Source organism: Acromyrmex echinatior, chromosome 7, assembly GCF_024713525.1.
Source record: "Acromyrmex echinatior isolate Ae372 chromosome 7, ASM2471352v2, whole genome shotgun sequence".
Taxonomy (NCBI): Eukaryota; Metazoa; Arthropoda; class Insecta; order Hymenoptera; family Formicidae; genus Acromyrmex; species Acromyrmex echinatior.
Window position 1 is genome coordinate 2,178,604 of NC_141858.1, and position 18,402 is coordinate 2,197,005.

Here is an 18,402-nt window from a genome sequence, read left to right on the forward strand (position 1 = left end):
ACTTGGAAACGTTGAAATGTGAAGTTCTACCCCACCCTCCGTATTCTCCAGATGTTGCTCCCTCTGACTATCATTTGTTTCGATCACACGGCCTGGCTGACCAGCACTTCCGGTCTTATGAAGAAGTAAAAAATTGGATCGATTAGGTGGAAAAGCCTCAAAAGATGACCAGTTTTTTCGACGCGGGATTCGTACGCTGCTCGAAAGATGGGAGAAAGTAGTGGCCAGATGGACAATACTTATATAATCAGTTTTTTTACAATAAAGCCTCGAATTTCGGAAAAAAAGGCGGAAGCAAAGTTGTACACCTAATATTTCTTGAGTTGGGCTTCCATGTTTTTCCATTTTCTAATTGTATTACAAGGGAGTAAAAAGCTTTCCCAAGCTAATAAAAATATTAATATCACTTTGATCTATAATAAAAATTTATTTATAATAATCTGTTTATGTCATTGATTTTTAAATTTGATGGTTTAAATATTAACAGTTATTTTGTAGATCTATTTTTTTCCTGTAATGATGAAAATGACGAATTCTGTTTTTTTCCTTAATGACAAAAACAAGAATATCACAAAGTATAATATCACAAAGTATAATATTTACATTACTCTAGATGAACGTAAAATAATATCATAAAATAAAGTTAATTTTTTACGATATTTTGTTATATCTAAATATACATGTTTATTGACAATGAGAACATATACCTTCTAAATTCATAAGTATACATTTTTTGCGAGAAAGAAGGCCATTTATTTCACATGTACAAATAATCTGGATATAACTTTTTAAAATGTAACGACTGTAAATGCGAAATCAAAATCATATATTAAACTTGAAATCAACTTAGATATTTATTATAAATCATAATTATAATATTTTAAAACGCTTATTACCAGCATATAGCCAATACTCAGTTGAAGAATACTATTATAAATGAAATATTAAATTCATTTATATAATCATAAATTGATCATATCATATATAATAATCATATATAATATAAATAGTTTGTGTATTATCTTGTAACATTTGAATTCTAACATTATGGGTTCCATCTAACTTTTATATCTTCAAATGACTCCTTATGAATATGCAGTCATTCCAACTGGTCTAAAATATTTTCACTTATAATTGAAATAATTAAAAGTATGTGTTTATAAAAAGAAATATGATTTCCTTTATATTATAATGATACTCTGAGTATTGAAAAGTATTGGAAGTAAAAATGTATCTGGTATACTCTAAGTCTCTCAGTCGTAATCGTTATACAGAAGCCAACCCAAAGTTCTCAAATAATTTGTATATTTATCATATAATTTACCCTTAGTATAATATTTAATTGCATCTGAACACGAATGTGGCGTAGTAGGTAGCGCACGAGACTGCTATGCCAGAGATCCCGGGTTTGATCCCAGGCAGACTCAAGAATTTTCATGCGTTCTTAGCTCCTCTTCGGTGGTCCGACAGATTATCAAGAGTATCTATTACCAAGAGAACCTCTTAAAAATTGCCATTCAGAACCAGCGTTTAAAATTGTAAATCCCATATGTCTACAATATGTGTACAACCTGAGTGCGCACCATAGGTATACATACTAGAGGTTATCGGACAATGGCGAAAGATGTTATAAATGATGTTATAAATCGAAATATATATATATTTAATTGCATCTACTTCTTTGTTACCGACTTGAAGAATTTTCTGATTACGATGAACATATAAATTACTTAAAATAAACAATTATATTTAACAATATTTGAAAATACTTAATTTAATACTTATAAAATAAACAAAAGAATGCACATTATTCATTCTTACAAATAAATTAATTTCGTTATTTTAGCTTAATAAATTTTTTAAATGAATATACTTACTACTACTATAATGCATATATACTAATTAGTAAACAATATTATTATTAAGTATAGCTACAATAATATCATTAATATTAAAAGATCTATTAAACAACTCGACAAAATTTATTCTATTTTACTCTGTGTATTCTTTTGTTACATGTTTGCTGAATATACATATATTTATCACTTACATTTACTGATTGTTGCTGGTTAGCTAGTAATGTACATATAGAATTAAGCTGAACGGAATTTATTTAAATGATGTCTTGTTCTTTCTGTCTACTAGAAAAAGGAATATTTTCAATGTTATCACAAGCAGTGTTTAGAATATACTCGGAAGAATTAATTTCCTTAATGTTTGAAATAGGAATAGCAGCAATCGTATTTTCATCAAAGGATAGTATTTGTGGAACAAAAGTAACCTAAGGAAAATGTTAAACAAAAAAAATGATGAAAGAAATTATTTAATAATTATTATTCATAAAAAAGTAAAATATTAATATATATCGTTTCAATGCATAATGAACAATAAACAAACATTTAAAATAATCTGATTTCTAAATAAATAGACAAAGTATGCCTTCTAATTGGTTATAGCCAATCAACAGGTATGAAAAAATGACACACAAATGAAATAGTCCTCTTATTCTTGTTTATATTCGATATAGACTATAAGATAAAGAAACCGAAGACTTCTCTATCTTGCACACATTCGTATGGCAATAATGCACAAATGAAATGGCGGCCTAAATGATACAACATACGCATCATGCGTAAAATGAAATGCGTCCATTATCTATGTGCAAAGCAATATCGTTACAGAAATTCAAATTAACAATATTACTAATTTTCAAAAACTTCTATATTTCTCAAAATTCCATTGGTGAAGAAGAGAAGACGTTTTTTCGTTAACCATGCTGTAGTTCCATAACGATTTACTTTTTCTTCGAATTTTTTACACAGTACGACGATTTATTGTTAGAAATATTCAATTGAACTTGTAATTTTGTTATTTCACAAGACTTCACTTCACAATACATGCTCGACGGTCAACTACGATCAGTCAGCGATACGCGATGTATGAAACAATGGCTGCGTTCAGCAGAACGTAACAGTTTTGCAACTGTTTTATGATTATTTGCTGAGATAGGATCATTTTTCTAGATCTAAAAATATAATCCAATCAGCACAAAGAAAACTTCCAACAGTTGTAAAATAAATGCTCTGCTGAACACAATCAATATACTATACGCTCGATTCACGCGACTTGCGCGAACTTGTACAATAATAAAACTGCTAGGGTGCGCTAACGTTAACCAGAATTCTGTAATGTTATGTATGTCTAATGAATATAACTAGAAGTTTTGTAGATCCAACTGAAAAAATATTAAACAAATCCTTATAGTAAAATCTATTAAACGGTCTAGTTATAAAATTTCTCGAGTCCTGTTATAATGATCAGAAATTCTACTAGATTTAGCCAAAATGCATTTAACTATATATACATATATATATATTGTATATATAATATTTCAAAATTAGGCATCTACTCTTTTTTAAAAATCACTAATCAAAAACTGACAACCAAGCCCCGGTCTCCTTAATTCTTTATTAAATTAATTTGTTCCAGATACGATTGCGCGCCGATTCTTTCGGATTTATAATAATCATTCTAAAACGTTAATAATCCATCTTAAATTAGATTAGAAAGAAAGAAAAAAGTAAGAAACTTATTGCGAAAAATATTATAATATCTCAGGATGCGAACCTGAGATCTCTCAACTTTCCGGGAAGAGTATCTTAGCCAATTCGACTACTGAGGCTTCGGAAATATTCTTCACAATAACTATGTTAGAGAGACCGCGTTACGCAGCCATGTATATATAAAGTTTTTAAGCACGATCATATGTGTGAATACATTAAATACGATAAAGAAAGCCATGATTGGTCAAAGTTAGAATATTTCGAATAATACATTATATATTCTTTATTAAATCAATTTTGTCCAGATTACGCCAATAACATTCAACACAATTATTCTAAAATGCTAATAATCCTCTCTTAAGGGGATCTTAAACTGAAGGCTGAACTTGATTAAGGTCGATAGTGCAGACTTTTTAAATTCCAAATTCGATTATAGTGACATCTTTGATTCAAATAATTGAATACCAATATTCAAAATTAATTGAATTAAAGACTTCTTATGTTAAATACAAATTATTAATCAATAATTAATCAAGTACAATTATTAATGGTTATATAGAGTCAAACGCTGTTTTCGCTGTTTCGCGGCTCTTCGATTATACTCCGCATTTGGTTTCAACATCACGGCCATTTTGAGAATATAATTGTTTATTAGAAGCTTATCAGTCTTTTTCGGATGCCAACAACTTTTCTGGCAGAGGCACAATATAGCGGAAAATTTAAATTGAAATTTGTCCGGATTTTGGTGACACATCCTGTATATAAAATAAACTTAGGTCAAATTATTGTTTATCAGTTTGTCTAGAATATCCGCGTATGATTGATCAAGATCTTTGATATCTGTTTGTAAATTGAGTTTGTTCGTTCCTTTGTGTTTTAATATAAAACATTTCTGAGATTAAGCGCTTATGATAAAAATTCTCACAATCTAGAATATCCACATCGAAATCATGACCGTGATTCAATCTATGGTCAGTAATAACAGATCTGGAGGAAATATTCCAACATATGTGACTTTAGTGTTCGTTTATTTTAGATTTTAATTTTCTCGTATCTGACCAACATAAATGCATCACAATCACTGCATTTTATTCTATAAACAATGTTCTTTTTTGTTTCATGGAAGAGGATCTTTATGTATCTTGATGAATTTATTCAATTTATTGATACTAAAAAATGATAGTCTGTAATTTATTCCATTCACGATACTCTTAAATCTATCCAGAAGATAAGGAATTTATATAAGGAATTATAAATCATTTAATATTGTTTCTTGAAATATTATTAACATTGCTGTTCTGTTGGTTTATTCATTATAAAGTTAATCTTTTTCTAATATTTTCAAAAATAAAGTCTAATGGAAAGTCATTAAATAATAAAGTATCAATAATAAATTTTAAATTATTCATATGGAAATCTGGATGTAAAAGTAAAAACGCTTTATCTATTAAACTATAGATTACTATTTTCTGTGAAATGGGGTGTTGAGACCAAAAATTCAAAATTCGACTAAAATATGTAAGTTTCTCAAATTAATCAAATTGTAAAAAGTTATCTTTAATCCTTACAGTGATGTCCAAGAAATTGAATTGCTATCACCACCTATTTCAAGAATGAATTGAAACCTGGAATGAAAATTATTAAAATTGTGTAAAACTTTGTCAATCTGTTCCCTGGGAACCGCCATGATAATATCGATATATCTGTAATAAAATGGAAAGTAAAAGGAATTCAATACCTTACTTTTAAGATCCTGCATAACCAAATCAGCCAAAATTGGAGACAGAAGAGAATCTATGGAAGTACCATAACTTTGTTTATAAACCTGATTGTCAAAAGTGAAATAAGTCAATTCCAAAATCATTTTAAGTTTCTATAAATTCAGATTCTATAAACAGTTTCTATAAATTCAGATTTAGATATTTGATTCAAATAATCTTGGTATAGGCTCCAACGAATAAATCCAAGAATAAATGTAAGTCAGCCAATGCGAGCTAACACACATTTGGCGTGTGTGAAATTGTATACATTATTTTTGAGAAAAATTGACAAATATTTTAACCTTTTCGATTGGGTCTTCCTCAATGTAAAAATAAAATTGATGACATATAAATTTAATATTATTGTTAATATATATTCATAAAATGATAATAATGCTGTCTGTCGTATCTAGCAAAATACTCAAATCTAATATTTCAGATGATTTGTAATTTATTATAATAAGTCAAATAAGTCATTAAAACATAACAAATCAAATCAATTGAAAAAAATTACATATAATAATTAACGATGATATGTGAGCACATAAGACATGTTAGCACAAAGACGTTCAGAGAGTATGTGAGTCAAAATCAAACATCTTTGATTCATTTCTTACATTATATTATATATCGTTCTGTCTCACTCAAAGGCATACATTTGTCCTTATGTAACATATTCCAGCACTATCTATCGCAAGACGCAATTATTGCTATACGGAATTTCAACTCTGTTGACATTTCTAGTCTTCACAAAACATCCGTATTTTTGATCATTCGGTGAAATACTTTTCTTCTAAATTTTTAATCTTAGTTCTACATATTCGGTATCGTTCATTTCAGTAATGTAACCTCAGCTGCATGTTTATTTTTAAATTATGGACTATAAAACTCTTATATTAAGCAAATATAATATATTTGAGGTGACATAGTTGTACGAGAAAAGTAAATGAATTTTTCAACTCTTTTTCGATTTTTTTCATGAAATTCGGTGCAACTGAGATCCTGTTTGTGCGTATTTTAATTCTGTAATAACAATTTTGTAATCCATTCGAAGATTTTTCACCGAATGGAAATGATGGTAAAGTAGGACGATTTTAGCATCTCCTTAATTCTTACTTTCTTTCTTTCTTTTTACTCTAATTTAGAGGAAATTATTAGGGTCTCAGAATGATTGTGTGGAAAGTCCAAAAGTTTCAGCGCGCATTATCTGGAATAAATTGATTTAAAGAATATATAATGTATTATTCGAAACATAATTTTAACCGATCATGACTTTCTTTATCGTATTTAATGTATTCACACATACGGTCGTGCTTAAAAATCTTATAATGTTTGTACACACGCGGCAATATAACGCGTTCTCTCTATATACCAGTTATTGCGAAGATAATTTCCTCAGCCTCAGTGGTTGAGTTGGTTAAGATACTCTGCCCGAAAAGTTCAGAGGTTTCAGGTTCGAATTCTGGTTGAAGTAATATTTTTTGCAATAAATTTCTTTCTTTCATTCTTTCTAATTTAGGAAAGATTATTAGCGTTTCAGAATGATTGAAAGTTTGAAAGTTATTGGCACGTAATCATATCTGGAATATATTGATTTAATAAAGAATATATAATGTATTATTCAAAACATCTAGTTTTGATCATGGCTTTCTTTATCGTATTCACACATACGGTTGTGCTTAAAAACTTTTAAATATAAAAGAATTAGTAATATTGGTTGAACGTAGCTCACAATAAATACAAATAAGCTATATAATGTCTAATATTTTATTTGTATCCATTGCAGTTTTATATTTAATATTCATTTATAATTTTTTTATTTTTTTCAATATTCGATATCTTTCTCTAATTCTTAATTTTTTTCATTATGTGCGGGGCCAAATAATGTACCATTGAAATATGCAATATATACATATCGGAGTCCCAACATTCGCGGTTTAAAATATAATATAATAGTAAGGAAGGTATAAAAAAATTAAGTAAAACATTTATTTATAAATTTTTATTTTAAACAATAGTTTTTGAGATATAAGGGTTTAAATATGACTGTCCCTACAATACGAAATATTGCAGCAATATTGCAATATTTTAATATTGTTTAATATAACTTTTTTATTTTTTCAATATTCAATATCTTTCTCTAATTCTTAATTTTTTTCATTATGCGCGGGGCCAAATAATATACCATTGAAATATACAATATATACATATCGGAGTCCCAACATTCGCGGTTTAAAATATAATATAATAAGGAAGGTATAAAAAAATTAAGTAAAACATTATTTATAAATTTTTGCATTATTGCAATATTTTAATATTGTTTAATTTTACAAAAATTGCAGTAATATTACTGTAATGTTGAAATTTGAATATTTTATTAGATATATTGCAACAATATAGTAAACTAGAGCAAGAATTGTAACTTTAATATCTTGTAGAAAGTATTACAATTTATTGTTGCAATTCAGTAGATTATATTTAGAGAAATATTGCATACATGTTGCTGTATATGTACTATGCAATATTTCAATAATTATTTCACTTTTATTAATTGTTAACATATTATTATTTAGCATTATATTCCAAAAGACATAAAGTTATGATAAAAAAAATATTCGGGAGCATAGGAAGCACATCCAAGAAAGATTGAAAATCTCCACGAGATTGCCTTGTTTGGCGTACTCCTTATAGAATTCCTGGACGTTTTCTCTTTACGAAAAGAGTTCTCTCTCGTAGCCAGTATTGCAAAATTCGTGGGATAAATCCTATTTACGCATGCGAACGCTACGTCATAGATCATGTAATTGATTTCGGCACATCCGTATTTAAATTCAATATAGGGCGTTCTTTGGATGCATTTTTTATATCTTTAATCAATATTAATATTAATGCTGTAGAAAATATTGATATATTACATAGAATCTATTGATATATTACATTTATTAAACACATATTAATTGCGTTTGGGCATACGTTATTAGCACTACTTGTGTCTTTCTATTTTTATCATTCATTAAATGTAAAACAAAAGTGGAATGACATAAATAGCGCTAATAGCATCTCTTCAAATTCTATATATTGGCTACATAAAAGTTTATTAATTTTATACCATTTGGAATAAATAAATTTATTAATACTTTGCAAAAAAGTTTATAAGAAATTAATTAAGTATAAAGATTATGCGTTTTGCGAATTTTCTTTGTATCTAGATCCATTCTTGAAATGCCAACGTTTCGTGAACCTTGCAATCCACTTCATCAGGGCGATGAGCAGCCTGATACTGAGCTGTTTTTCCGGGTCATTCCTTTTACATTACGCTACCTAATGGAGTGGGAGGGGGGGGGGAGAAGAGAATTGTAGATGGGAGGGGGGAAATGGAGGAAATTGGTCTTTAATAATCAGAATGGTCTTCCATATTTTATTTATGTTGTAACCATTATTTTTATTTAGATTGTTAGAGTGTTTTTGTATCTCTATGGCTTCTCTATACTTTCTTGGAAAGTATGATATAATATTGACTATTGTGGTCGTTTTATCAAACTGTATTTGATGTCCTGTTTTGATGTGTTCTGATAATGCCAACTGCGTGGCGTGTTTTAGCCTGACATCACGTTGATGTTCTTTTATTGGTAAGTTGACTATTCTTCTGATTTCTCCAATGTATACTTGCCCGTAGGAACAAGGTATTTTGTATACTCCTGCGGAGCTGAGTGGAAGTCTTTGATCTTTAGGATCTCTTAAGATTTGTTTTATCTCTTTGAGTGGTTTGAAGATAGTTCGGATACTGTGTTTGTTTAATATCCTGTCAATCCGATCCGTTGTTCCTTTGACATATGAGAGAATGGATAGGATCCTATCATCTGGTTATGTGTCAGAGACCGTTATTTTGTTTGTATGTTTTATTGATTATTTTGGTTATGTCTTTTGTCGTATCCGTTTTTCTGTAAGGCTAGTTTTAGGTGGTTAAGTTTTCATCTGTAGATGTACTTTGTCAGAGATGATGAAAGTTCTATGTATAGAAGTGAGTTGATTGCTGATGACAAAGTCTAACTAATTCTCTTTACTTTTTGTGCTGGGTGATGGTGTGACTCGGCATGTAGGTATCTATGTGTGTTGGTTTTCTATACACTTGATGGCCTAAGGTACCGTCAGCTTTCTTAGAGACAAGAACATCTAAAAAAGGGAGTTTTCCGTTTTCCTCTATGTCTATAGTGGAAGGGATATTTGGATGTTGATTGTTGAGGAAAATAAAGAATTTACGAAATTCGGCTCTGCTGTGTTTCTATATCACGAATGTGGACGCTTATATGTGCGCTTACATAATGGAATCAAACTTCTGATTTTCTGGGTATTTTTCTGAAGACTTCTTTCTCAAAATGCTCCATGAAGATGTTGGCGATTACAGGAGAAATAGGAGAGCCCATCGCCGCTCCTGAAGTTTGTTCATAAAATTGATTGTTATAGGAGAAGTAAGTGGCAACTCAGAATCAGGCTGCTCGTCGCCCTGATGATGTGGGCTGCAAGGTTCACGAAACATTGGCATTTTAAGAATGGATCTGGACACGGAGAAAACTCGTGAAACGCATAATCTTTATATAGAAAGCACCCGTGGAAGCCTCAAGAATATTAATTACAAATATGTGTAATTATACTTAAAATATATTTATGTATATTCTTTTTTTCTTATACACATGTAGGGATGTGCAAAAATTATCGATATTTAGAAAATATCGAGGTTTACTCATCATTTTTTTGATGTTTTCATTGATGTCGCAAGCTGAGATATTTCGATGTTTCATCGATATTTTGTGTTCGATGGCTGTGTTGAGTTTGTTCCAAAGGAGGGTACTTTTCGATGGTTTCCCGATCAAAAAAGTTCTCTTACTTCACATAAAGTCATCGTCTATTCGAGCCCTAACGCTTACAGCTTATGATAGATACGCTTGAAGTAGAGGAACCGATATCGAGGTGATGAACGATATAATGAGAAATATCTAATTACCGTTTTGTGGTGCAATATTACTCGCATTTGATCCAATTTGGAATTAATTTCTAAATCATTGAGGCATAACTGATAGTGATTTCATACGAATAAGGATTTTATTCATTTTATTTCAATGTACTAATTTTTCCTTAAGCCTGGCGTTATTATAATGATTATTTTCGGTTTCTGCGAAGAAAAATACATAAGAAAACATACAAATAAGACTATCTTCGAGTGGTCGGGAAACCCTCGAAAATTTGTACTCTACTGCCAGAAACGCCAGACGACTAGAAAGTTATAATAATATATTATATATTTTAGATTTAGACACTATTAAAGTGTTAAAAATATAACCGTTATAGACTTTAATATTCTTACTTATTATATATTCACGTTACGGTCTGAATAAATCATTTATTATAATTGTTTATAAATACACTGCCTGAAAAATGCGTTATTGTTCCTATATATATCGATTATTGCGAAGAATATTACAAAAGCTTTGATAGTCTAAAGACTTAGGACATTTGTACGGAATACAAGAAATCTAGATTTGACTTCCGGCTGAGGTAATATTTTTCGCAATCAATTTATTTACAATTTTTTAGCACATTAACATCTTTCTATTGGAACAGTGCAAAAGTTCGTACCCGATTTATTATTGAAAGTTCAGACAACTGCAATTTTGTTAAAAATAAACAAAATTTAAATTTAAGAAAAGAGTTTTTAAAGCTTGAAATCTTTACTTTCAAATGGTTACTATATTTTTTGAGTTTATGTAAGTTTTGTAATTTTTACATATAGAAAACTGAAAAAAATGAAAAATTTTCTTTTCACTTTATAGGTCTGCAGAATGCCCAAAAAAAGTTCGAGAAAATTTTCAACTTTCTATCATAGAAGCTTGAAGCTTTCCTTACAAAATCATTTTTTTAAAAATGTTGTTACGATTTTTGGTTACTAAGTTGTTGCAAATTAAATAAAATGAATATTTTGACTTTGATTGCTCATAACTCTATCAAAACTATTACAATTTAAAAAAATAGATTCTTAAATTCTCTTATCAGATAGAGTAAGATTTAGATTTTATTTTATTTTTAACAAAAATAGTAACTGCTTGAAGTTTGAATAATAAATCAAGCACGAACTTTTTGAATTGATCCAATAATATGATATCGGATTGAACATTAATATCATTAAAATTTGCTTGTCAATTTAATTTAATTTGTGATATTATTACAGTAGTTTAATTACGTTTATAAGTTCCCGAAAACCAATTCGGCGCGCAGTTCAAATGACTACAAATATGATATATATGCAGATATATATATGATACATATATCATATACGATTATTTAAAACATTAAGGGGGAAAACCACAGTAAAAGTTTGAAAAAATCGAAAAAATTTTTTTTCGCTTATAAGATGCTTTAGGGTCTTAAGAATAACATACCAAAAGATGGAGTGCCGTAAAAATTTCGGAATACCCAAATTTTCCATTCTGCGGCAACGCCTCTCAGGTATGCTCCGAGCGCCTTTTGTGATTCCGGCGCGCGATGTAATTTATGAGTACGGGAGCAGGTATAATGGCGATGGAGAAGGAACTTCCCTCCGAAAATAAACGATAACTAAAAAGGAATGCGTAGATCACGTACAAAAACGCATGGGCACCTCCGTAATTTGAAGAAACGCACAAAAGGCTTGGGAGGAAAAGGGAAATTGACAGGCAAACTGATCGACGAACTGTCAATGTATTTCGGGTTAGCTATTCGGGTAGAAATTGCGAATCAGTCGAAAAAATGAAGACAGCTATATGGGCCACATTACTTCACAAAATATCTACGGATAACCATCCCCAACACGACGATTGCCCGACTGGAGAAAATTCATGGTGCTCGTGGCAAAGGGCGAAATCTTCTAACACTTTGGCTACCTATACGCACAAATCACTAATGTGTGATATAGTTTATGAAACAATTAAGCCAGTTTACGAACAACTCACTACGGATGATCTTCTCACTCGCTGCATCGGGGGTTTCACTCAAAACAGCAATGAGAGCTTCAACTCGACAGTATGGGCGATGGCTCCGAAAACTATGAATTCCGGCAAAATAATCATCGACATTGCTACGAACATCGCTTCGTGTGTTTTTAATGACGGATTAATATCAATTTTACATATAATCCAGGTCATGGGCATGAAAATTGGCCCAAAAAGTCACAAACTATGCATGGACTTGGATGAAAAACGCATACAGAAAGTGGAACGATCTTTGAGTGAGGGCGCAAAACAGGCCCGCATCGATCTGAAAACAATTCGAAAGGCCAAACAAGAGCAGGAGATAGATGAAGAAGGTCAATTGTATGGCGCAGGCATCGCAGATTAGATGTATATAAAAATATTATATGATTTTACAGTACTTAAAACTTTAAACGCGTTTTTCTCGAAACTACTTATTTTAAACTGGGCGGACACATAACTTGAATAAATCTTTACCGATCGGTTTCAAATTTTGACAGTATATTCAGAATACCTTTCTCTATGGAAGTGCGTAGGGTTTTTTTTATATTACATGGTTTTTTTTATCAACAATTTTATGGCGTTTTTTTTTGTTAAATTTGCAAGTTTTCCTTAAAACGTGCACCATTTTGCGAAAAATTAATATATCGAAAAAATCCTACGTACTTCCATAGCTATTGATATATAGAACCTAAAAAACTGTCATTTTTTGTTCCAGGTCAAAAATTAAGGACTCTAGATGTTCGCCCATGGTCCCTCCTTCAAAAATAGGCGCCATCGGACAAGTGCGGCACAGCCGCCATTTTGTATCAAAAATGTATGAAAATATTCTTATTTGTACTTTATTTATAATATTATAATGCTTATTTTACAAATTTTTGATTGATCATTTCATTGAGCCAAAAAAAATTTCCGAAAATATACTTACTTTTTCGTGCTCTACTGTGGTTTCCCCCCTTAATTAAAGATCCAGTTTCGACCGTTATAGAATTTAATATTTTTATTTATTGTGTATTCACATTACGGTGGAATCTTAATAAATTATTTATTATTTATAATAATTAAAAATATAACATTATTAAATATTTTTAATACTAATTCTTATTACTTCTAATCTCAAATTACACAATTTAATAATAAATATATTTTATAATCAATTAGCTTTACCCTATAAGCGCAAAATATTCCTATATCATATAAATATTATTAAAAAATTAAAATAATATAATAATATTTCGAGAATATTGTAATATTTTTGATATTATGTCTCTTATAGGATAGTTACATAAATTACATTATAAATTAAAGCTTCATTGCAAAGAAAGGAAAAGAAATATCGATGATATACAGCCAATATTTTTCTATCATCGATAGCATGTTTCGAGGTTAAGTCTTATTATTTCTTATTTCAAATTACATGATTTAACAATAAATATATTTTATAGTCAATTAGTTTTACTTCATAAGCGCAAAATATTCCTATATTATACAAATTAATTATTGTCAAAAAATTAAAATATTATAATATTTTGAAAATATTATATAATATTTTTAATATTATGCTTTTTATAGAATAGTTACATAAATTACATTATAAATTAAAGCTTTATTGCAAAGAAAGAAAAAGAAACATCGATGTTATACAGCCGATATTTCTCTATCATCGATGCATGTTTCGAAGTTAACTTCGATGTCAAATATTGAAGTCATTCTTTTCGATGCACATCCCTATCCACAAGATTGATTCATTTTTGTCCACATTGATTGTATAAAATCTCTGATGCATTACCATTATATTCTATATTTTTATAAGAGGAGCGTAATGATAACCATAGTAACAGTAAAATATATACACCACTGATGGCGGCTCACGTTGCGCTAGCGCGCATGTGTGAATTTATCCCGAATCTTGCAACACTCGTAGCCCATACATATTTACTAAATTGTAATATTGCAACATGTTGCAATATTTTTTACAAAATTAATATTATAATATTTTGCAATATTGTTGCAATATTTCCAATAAAATATATTATAATTTCAATATTGCTACAATTTTTGTCGTATTGAAATATTTTTGCAATATTTCGTACTGAAGGAGTAAGTACGCGAATTTGTCAGGAGAGGAATACCCTACTCGTAAGAAGAAAACTTCCAATAGTACTTTAAGAAGAAAGAGTTAGCGTGTCTCCCAGAAATTTTCAATTTTTTTTAGATGTGCTTTCTAGAACTTTGATTTTTTTTATCGTGATTTTATCATACATAATTTAGAATGTATAATGCTGAGCAATAAGATTTCAGTAATTAATAAAACCATGTGAATTATATGTCATATGATTTTATTAATATATCATAATGTTGCAATATTGCAAAAATATTGCAGAAATATTCCTGCAATGAATTTTTTGCGGACATTTATTATTGTAGCAATATTTATGCAATATTATTGGTATATTACTATGTAATATTATTGTAATATTACTACAGTATATAGAAATACTATCGCAATATTGCAAAATATTACTATAATATGTAGAAATATTGTCTAATATGACAATAATATTACAAAAATATTGCAGAAATATTTCAGCGATTAATTTATCGCGGACATTTAATATTGCAGCGATATTCATATTACTGACATATTATCATGCAATATTACTGCAAATTTGTAATATTACTGCAAGATTATTACAAAATTACATTTTGGTGGATAGAGGATGGATAGAGTCTAAAACGGAATTAATATAATGACAAGAAGAGTTTTTACACAAGTAAGTACTAATAAAATAGACTTAAACTGATAAAAAAGTCACACTGTACATTTCAATACAAACGTTTATCGTATGTATATATATTTAAATATACATATGGATTTAACATGTATGTTTCTTTATAACACAAGAAATGAAAAATATTTTTTACCATATTTCAATTATAACAAATTTTAATAATATGAATAACGTTGTAACAAACATCAAAATTACAGCAATAATGTAAAATAAAACATTCTATAGAATTTGCTGGTTATTCTTTAGGAGGTTCTTGTGCTATTTTCTAATCAATAGACAGCTTAAATACTTAAAATATGTAAGAATCGATTAAAACAGTACTATAGAGACATTATCAGCTACATTATGTTATATATAATTACATTAACTAATTTGTTAATATAATTACATATAATTATTAATTTTACATGTTATTAAATATTTTAAATTAAAAAATATAAGTTGTAAGACGTTTATTTAATAATAAATTTGGTTTAATAATGATTGATTCATTACGTTTGAAATTATATAGGTATCTTTAAGTTATTGTTATGTTACGTTTTTTTCTTTCACAGTGCACACGGCAAAATATGTAAATAATGAAAACGTTGTAACATCTTAAATATGAAAGACATAAATTTAAAAGCTATTAGTAAGTTTAAAATGAATTTTTCTGTAGGTATTACGTAATTATACACATATGCGTCGTTTACTTGACAAGTATTTTTGCTACTTTTTATCGAAAAAAGGATATTAATTTTTGTTTAATTATGCGCTTAATTTAAAAGAAACATTATCAGAATAAAAACTTAAGTTTACTTTGTCATTATAACATTTTTGAAATTTCTATTTCATATACAATGTCTCAAATTAAGAAAAAAATATTTATAATATAAAGTTTTGCGTATGCATAATGTAAAATTCCATTCATTTAGAACTAGATATCTTCCAAACGGTACGGTAAAAATCAATGAAATGTTTTCTAGATATTATTAGTATAATTAATCTTTGTATTATATATACACATTACATTACGGACTTGTTTTATATTTCATCAAATGTGAGAACCTCCTTAAAAAATATATAAGTTCTGATTGGCATTATTAAAAATACATATAGCCAAGAGTCTCGAACAGCATCGATTTTATTTCAAAGCAAATACTAAATTGTACTATATCTTATACATGTACACATAGATACTGAATAAGTTTGTCGCTTGTATTGCACGTTAACTAAAATGTGATCGCGAAAGTCTTTAGCATTTCTTTTTTTTCTTTCTCTTTTCCTATCTGTGCATAAAGATATTTACAAAGAAAAGAAAAATTACTGCCAAAATGTTATCAGTATTTAATTCATATTGTCGGTTGTCAGTGCCAAAGTAGTAAGTACTGATCGACGATTTGGATTCACCCCCAAATTTTCCCAATTTATCCAGGATAAGCGTGCCGTCAGATCTGCAATAATAGGTGTAATATTTAATGTCTTAAAAAGTTGTAATATTATTATATATATTTTACACAACTTAAATGATATTCATACGATTAATTTTATAATATAAATATGTAGTTTTTTCTAGGGATGCACCAGATATCCGAACAGTCTGGTATTTGGTATTACTTTCTTACTATCTGACCGAAAACCGTCGGATGTCATTAATATTCGAGAATATATCCAGTTGAAATTTTATATCATTAAATTGTTGATTTTTTATTATATAAATGTTCTATAAATATATAAGTGCATAATGCTATAATATTTTATATATTGCTGCAAAATTACAATTTCTTTTTCTACAGTTATCATCTTTATTGATAATCATCTCGGATAATAACATTAAAATTGTAATTATTATCATTTTCCCTTACAGTCTCTTTTCTTTTTTGATCAGTTTTTTTTTAGACATTGTCCTGGAATCCGGTCGGATATCCGAAAAATATTGGATGCCCGACTTAAAGAATTACCTTCCCAGATATTCGAATGGATATCCGATGTTACATTCTTTTCGGATATCCACGGATAATTTTATGATCTGATGCATTCCTAATTTGTTCTAAATTAAATATTTGAGAGAGCTGTGTATTGTCAATCTGTATAATTTGGATAAAATTAAAACGTTTATATCTTAATGAAATAGTATGGAACATATGACAGTTAAGAGATTCATCTTCATCGAACGAAATGATAAAATTGATCGCGTTCAGCAGATTCAACTGTTGCGGACCGTGAGCGCTCGCTGCTACTGGTGTATTCTTTCAGATCATCTAATATGAACAACAAGCGCTTATGGATCTGCTCCGTAATAGTTAATGGCGCGATCCCATGGTGCAGAATTTGGAACAATGCTCGTCCAATCGCAAGCGTTCCGTCAATTGTACTCCGCCAATATGTATTTTCTTATGTCCCATGGAACTAGTGAAAGCGTAATTGGCGTGTGTCCAATCACAAGAGATCTTATCCTTTCTGTTGTATCTATGGGAACAGTTATATTATTGGCTTGCATAGATTATATTTCTGCGTTTTTCTGCACTATGGGACATAAAGAAACGAACTCATGCGGACCGAAATCACACATGCGTGTATATACGAGTATATATTCAAAATTCAAGAAATCCAATCCAAAACTCTACAAATCTTATTCGGTTGAAAATAACTTATTCGATTAACAATATTTTAAATAAAACAATTGTTAATATTTAAAAGAATATAGATTTAAAACTTGTCTTATATTATTTGCAGATTATTAAATTCATTAAAACAGTATTTGTGTATTTAAAAAAAGGAGCTGCACCGCAAGATTGCAAAGCTATAATATGTATTATATAAACTTGCTGAAAGAAATAAAAATAAAAAATGAAAATATTGGGTGCAACCCGTATTTAGTGATGAAAAGAGATTACAACAAGGAGCGAGTGACAATCTTATAAAAGAAGTGCTGATCGAAGATAGAGAAAAATATGTGGATTATTTTAGAATGTCACTTCAATTATTTGAAGTTTTTTGCTAAACATTCGACATTTTGTCTTCTTCGCACAAAATCTTACAATTTCGGCAATTCCGTACATCGTGTGCTCATAAAATAAAAACTTGCGGATAAAATCCGCGGAACGAACATAAAACAAGTCTAACCAATCACGAGCATTCCGCCAATTCTACATTGCACATACGTTCCGCCATGGGATCGCGCCATGTATCTGCTGAACGACCATAATTTTTATTTTTCGAGGAATTTATATGCAAGTTTATGCATGTAAATATCTTTCCAGAATGCCCGTTGACCTATTACTTTTTTGTGATCATTAAAATCATA

The 18,402-nt window shown here is 29.2% G+C and overlaps 1 protein-coding gene, 1 long non-coding RNA gene and 1 pseudogene across 8 annotated transcripts in view; 1 reads left to right on the plus strand and 2 right to left on the minus strand.

Annotated features, from left to right (window-relative positions):
* LOC105144482 (48 related 2) overlaps window positions 1-18,402 on the minus strand; it is a 235,328-nt gene that overhangs the window by 44,765 nt on the left and 172,161 nt on the right. The window contains exon 5 of one of the 7 annotated variants that reach the window (XM_087408213.1): window positions 16,224-16,549. The exons of the other annotated variants lie outside the window; for them this stretch is intronic. Within the exon in view, the coding sequence (XP_087264339.1) occupies window positions 16,443-16,549 (107 nt within the window). The 3' untranslated portion in view covers window positions 16,224-16,442. Of the gene's footprint in view, window positions 1-16,223; window positions 16,550-18,402 lie in introns of those variants that run through there. 7 annotated transcript variants of the gene reach the window in all.
* On the minus strand, window positions 730-11,781 carry LOC147908962 (uncharacterized). The gene is made up of 2 exons (XR_015545787.1): window positions 2,051-11,781; window positions 730-1,729 (listed from the first exon to the last, which is right to left on the minus strand). It is a non-coding gene; the product is annotated as an uncharacterized LOC147908962 (long non-coding RNA).
* LOC147908963 (uncharacterized) lies at window positions 11,859-13,377 on the plus strand (annotated as a pseudogene).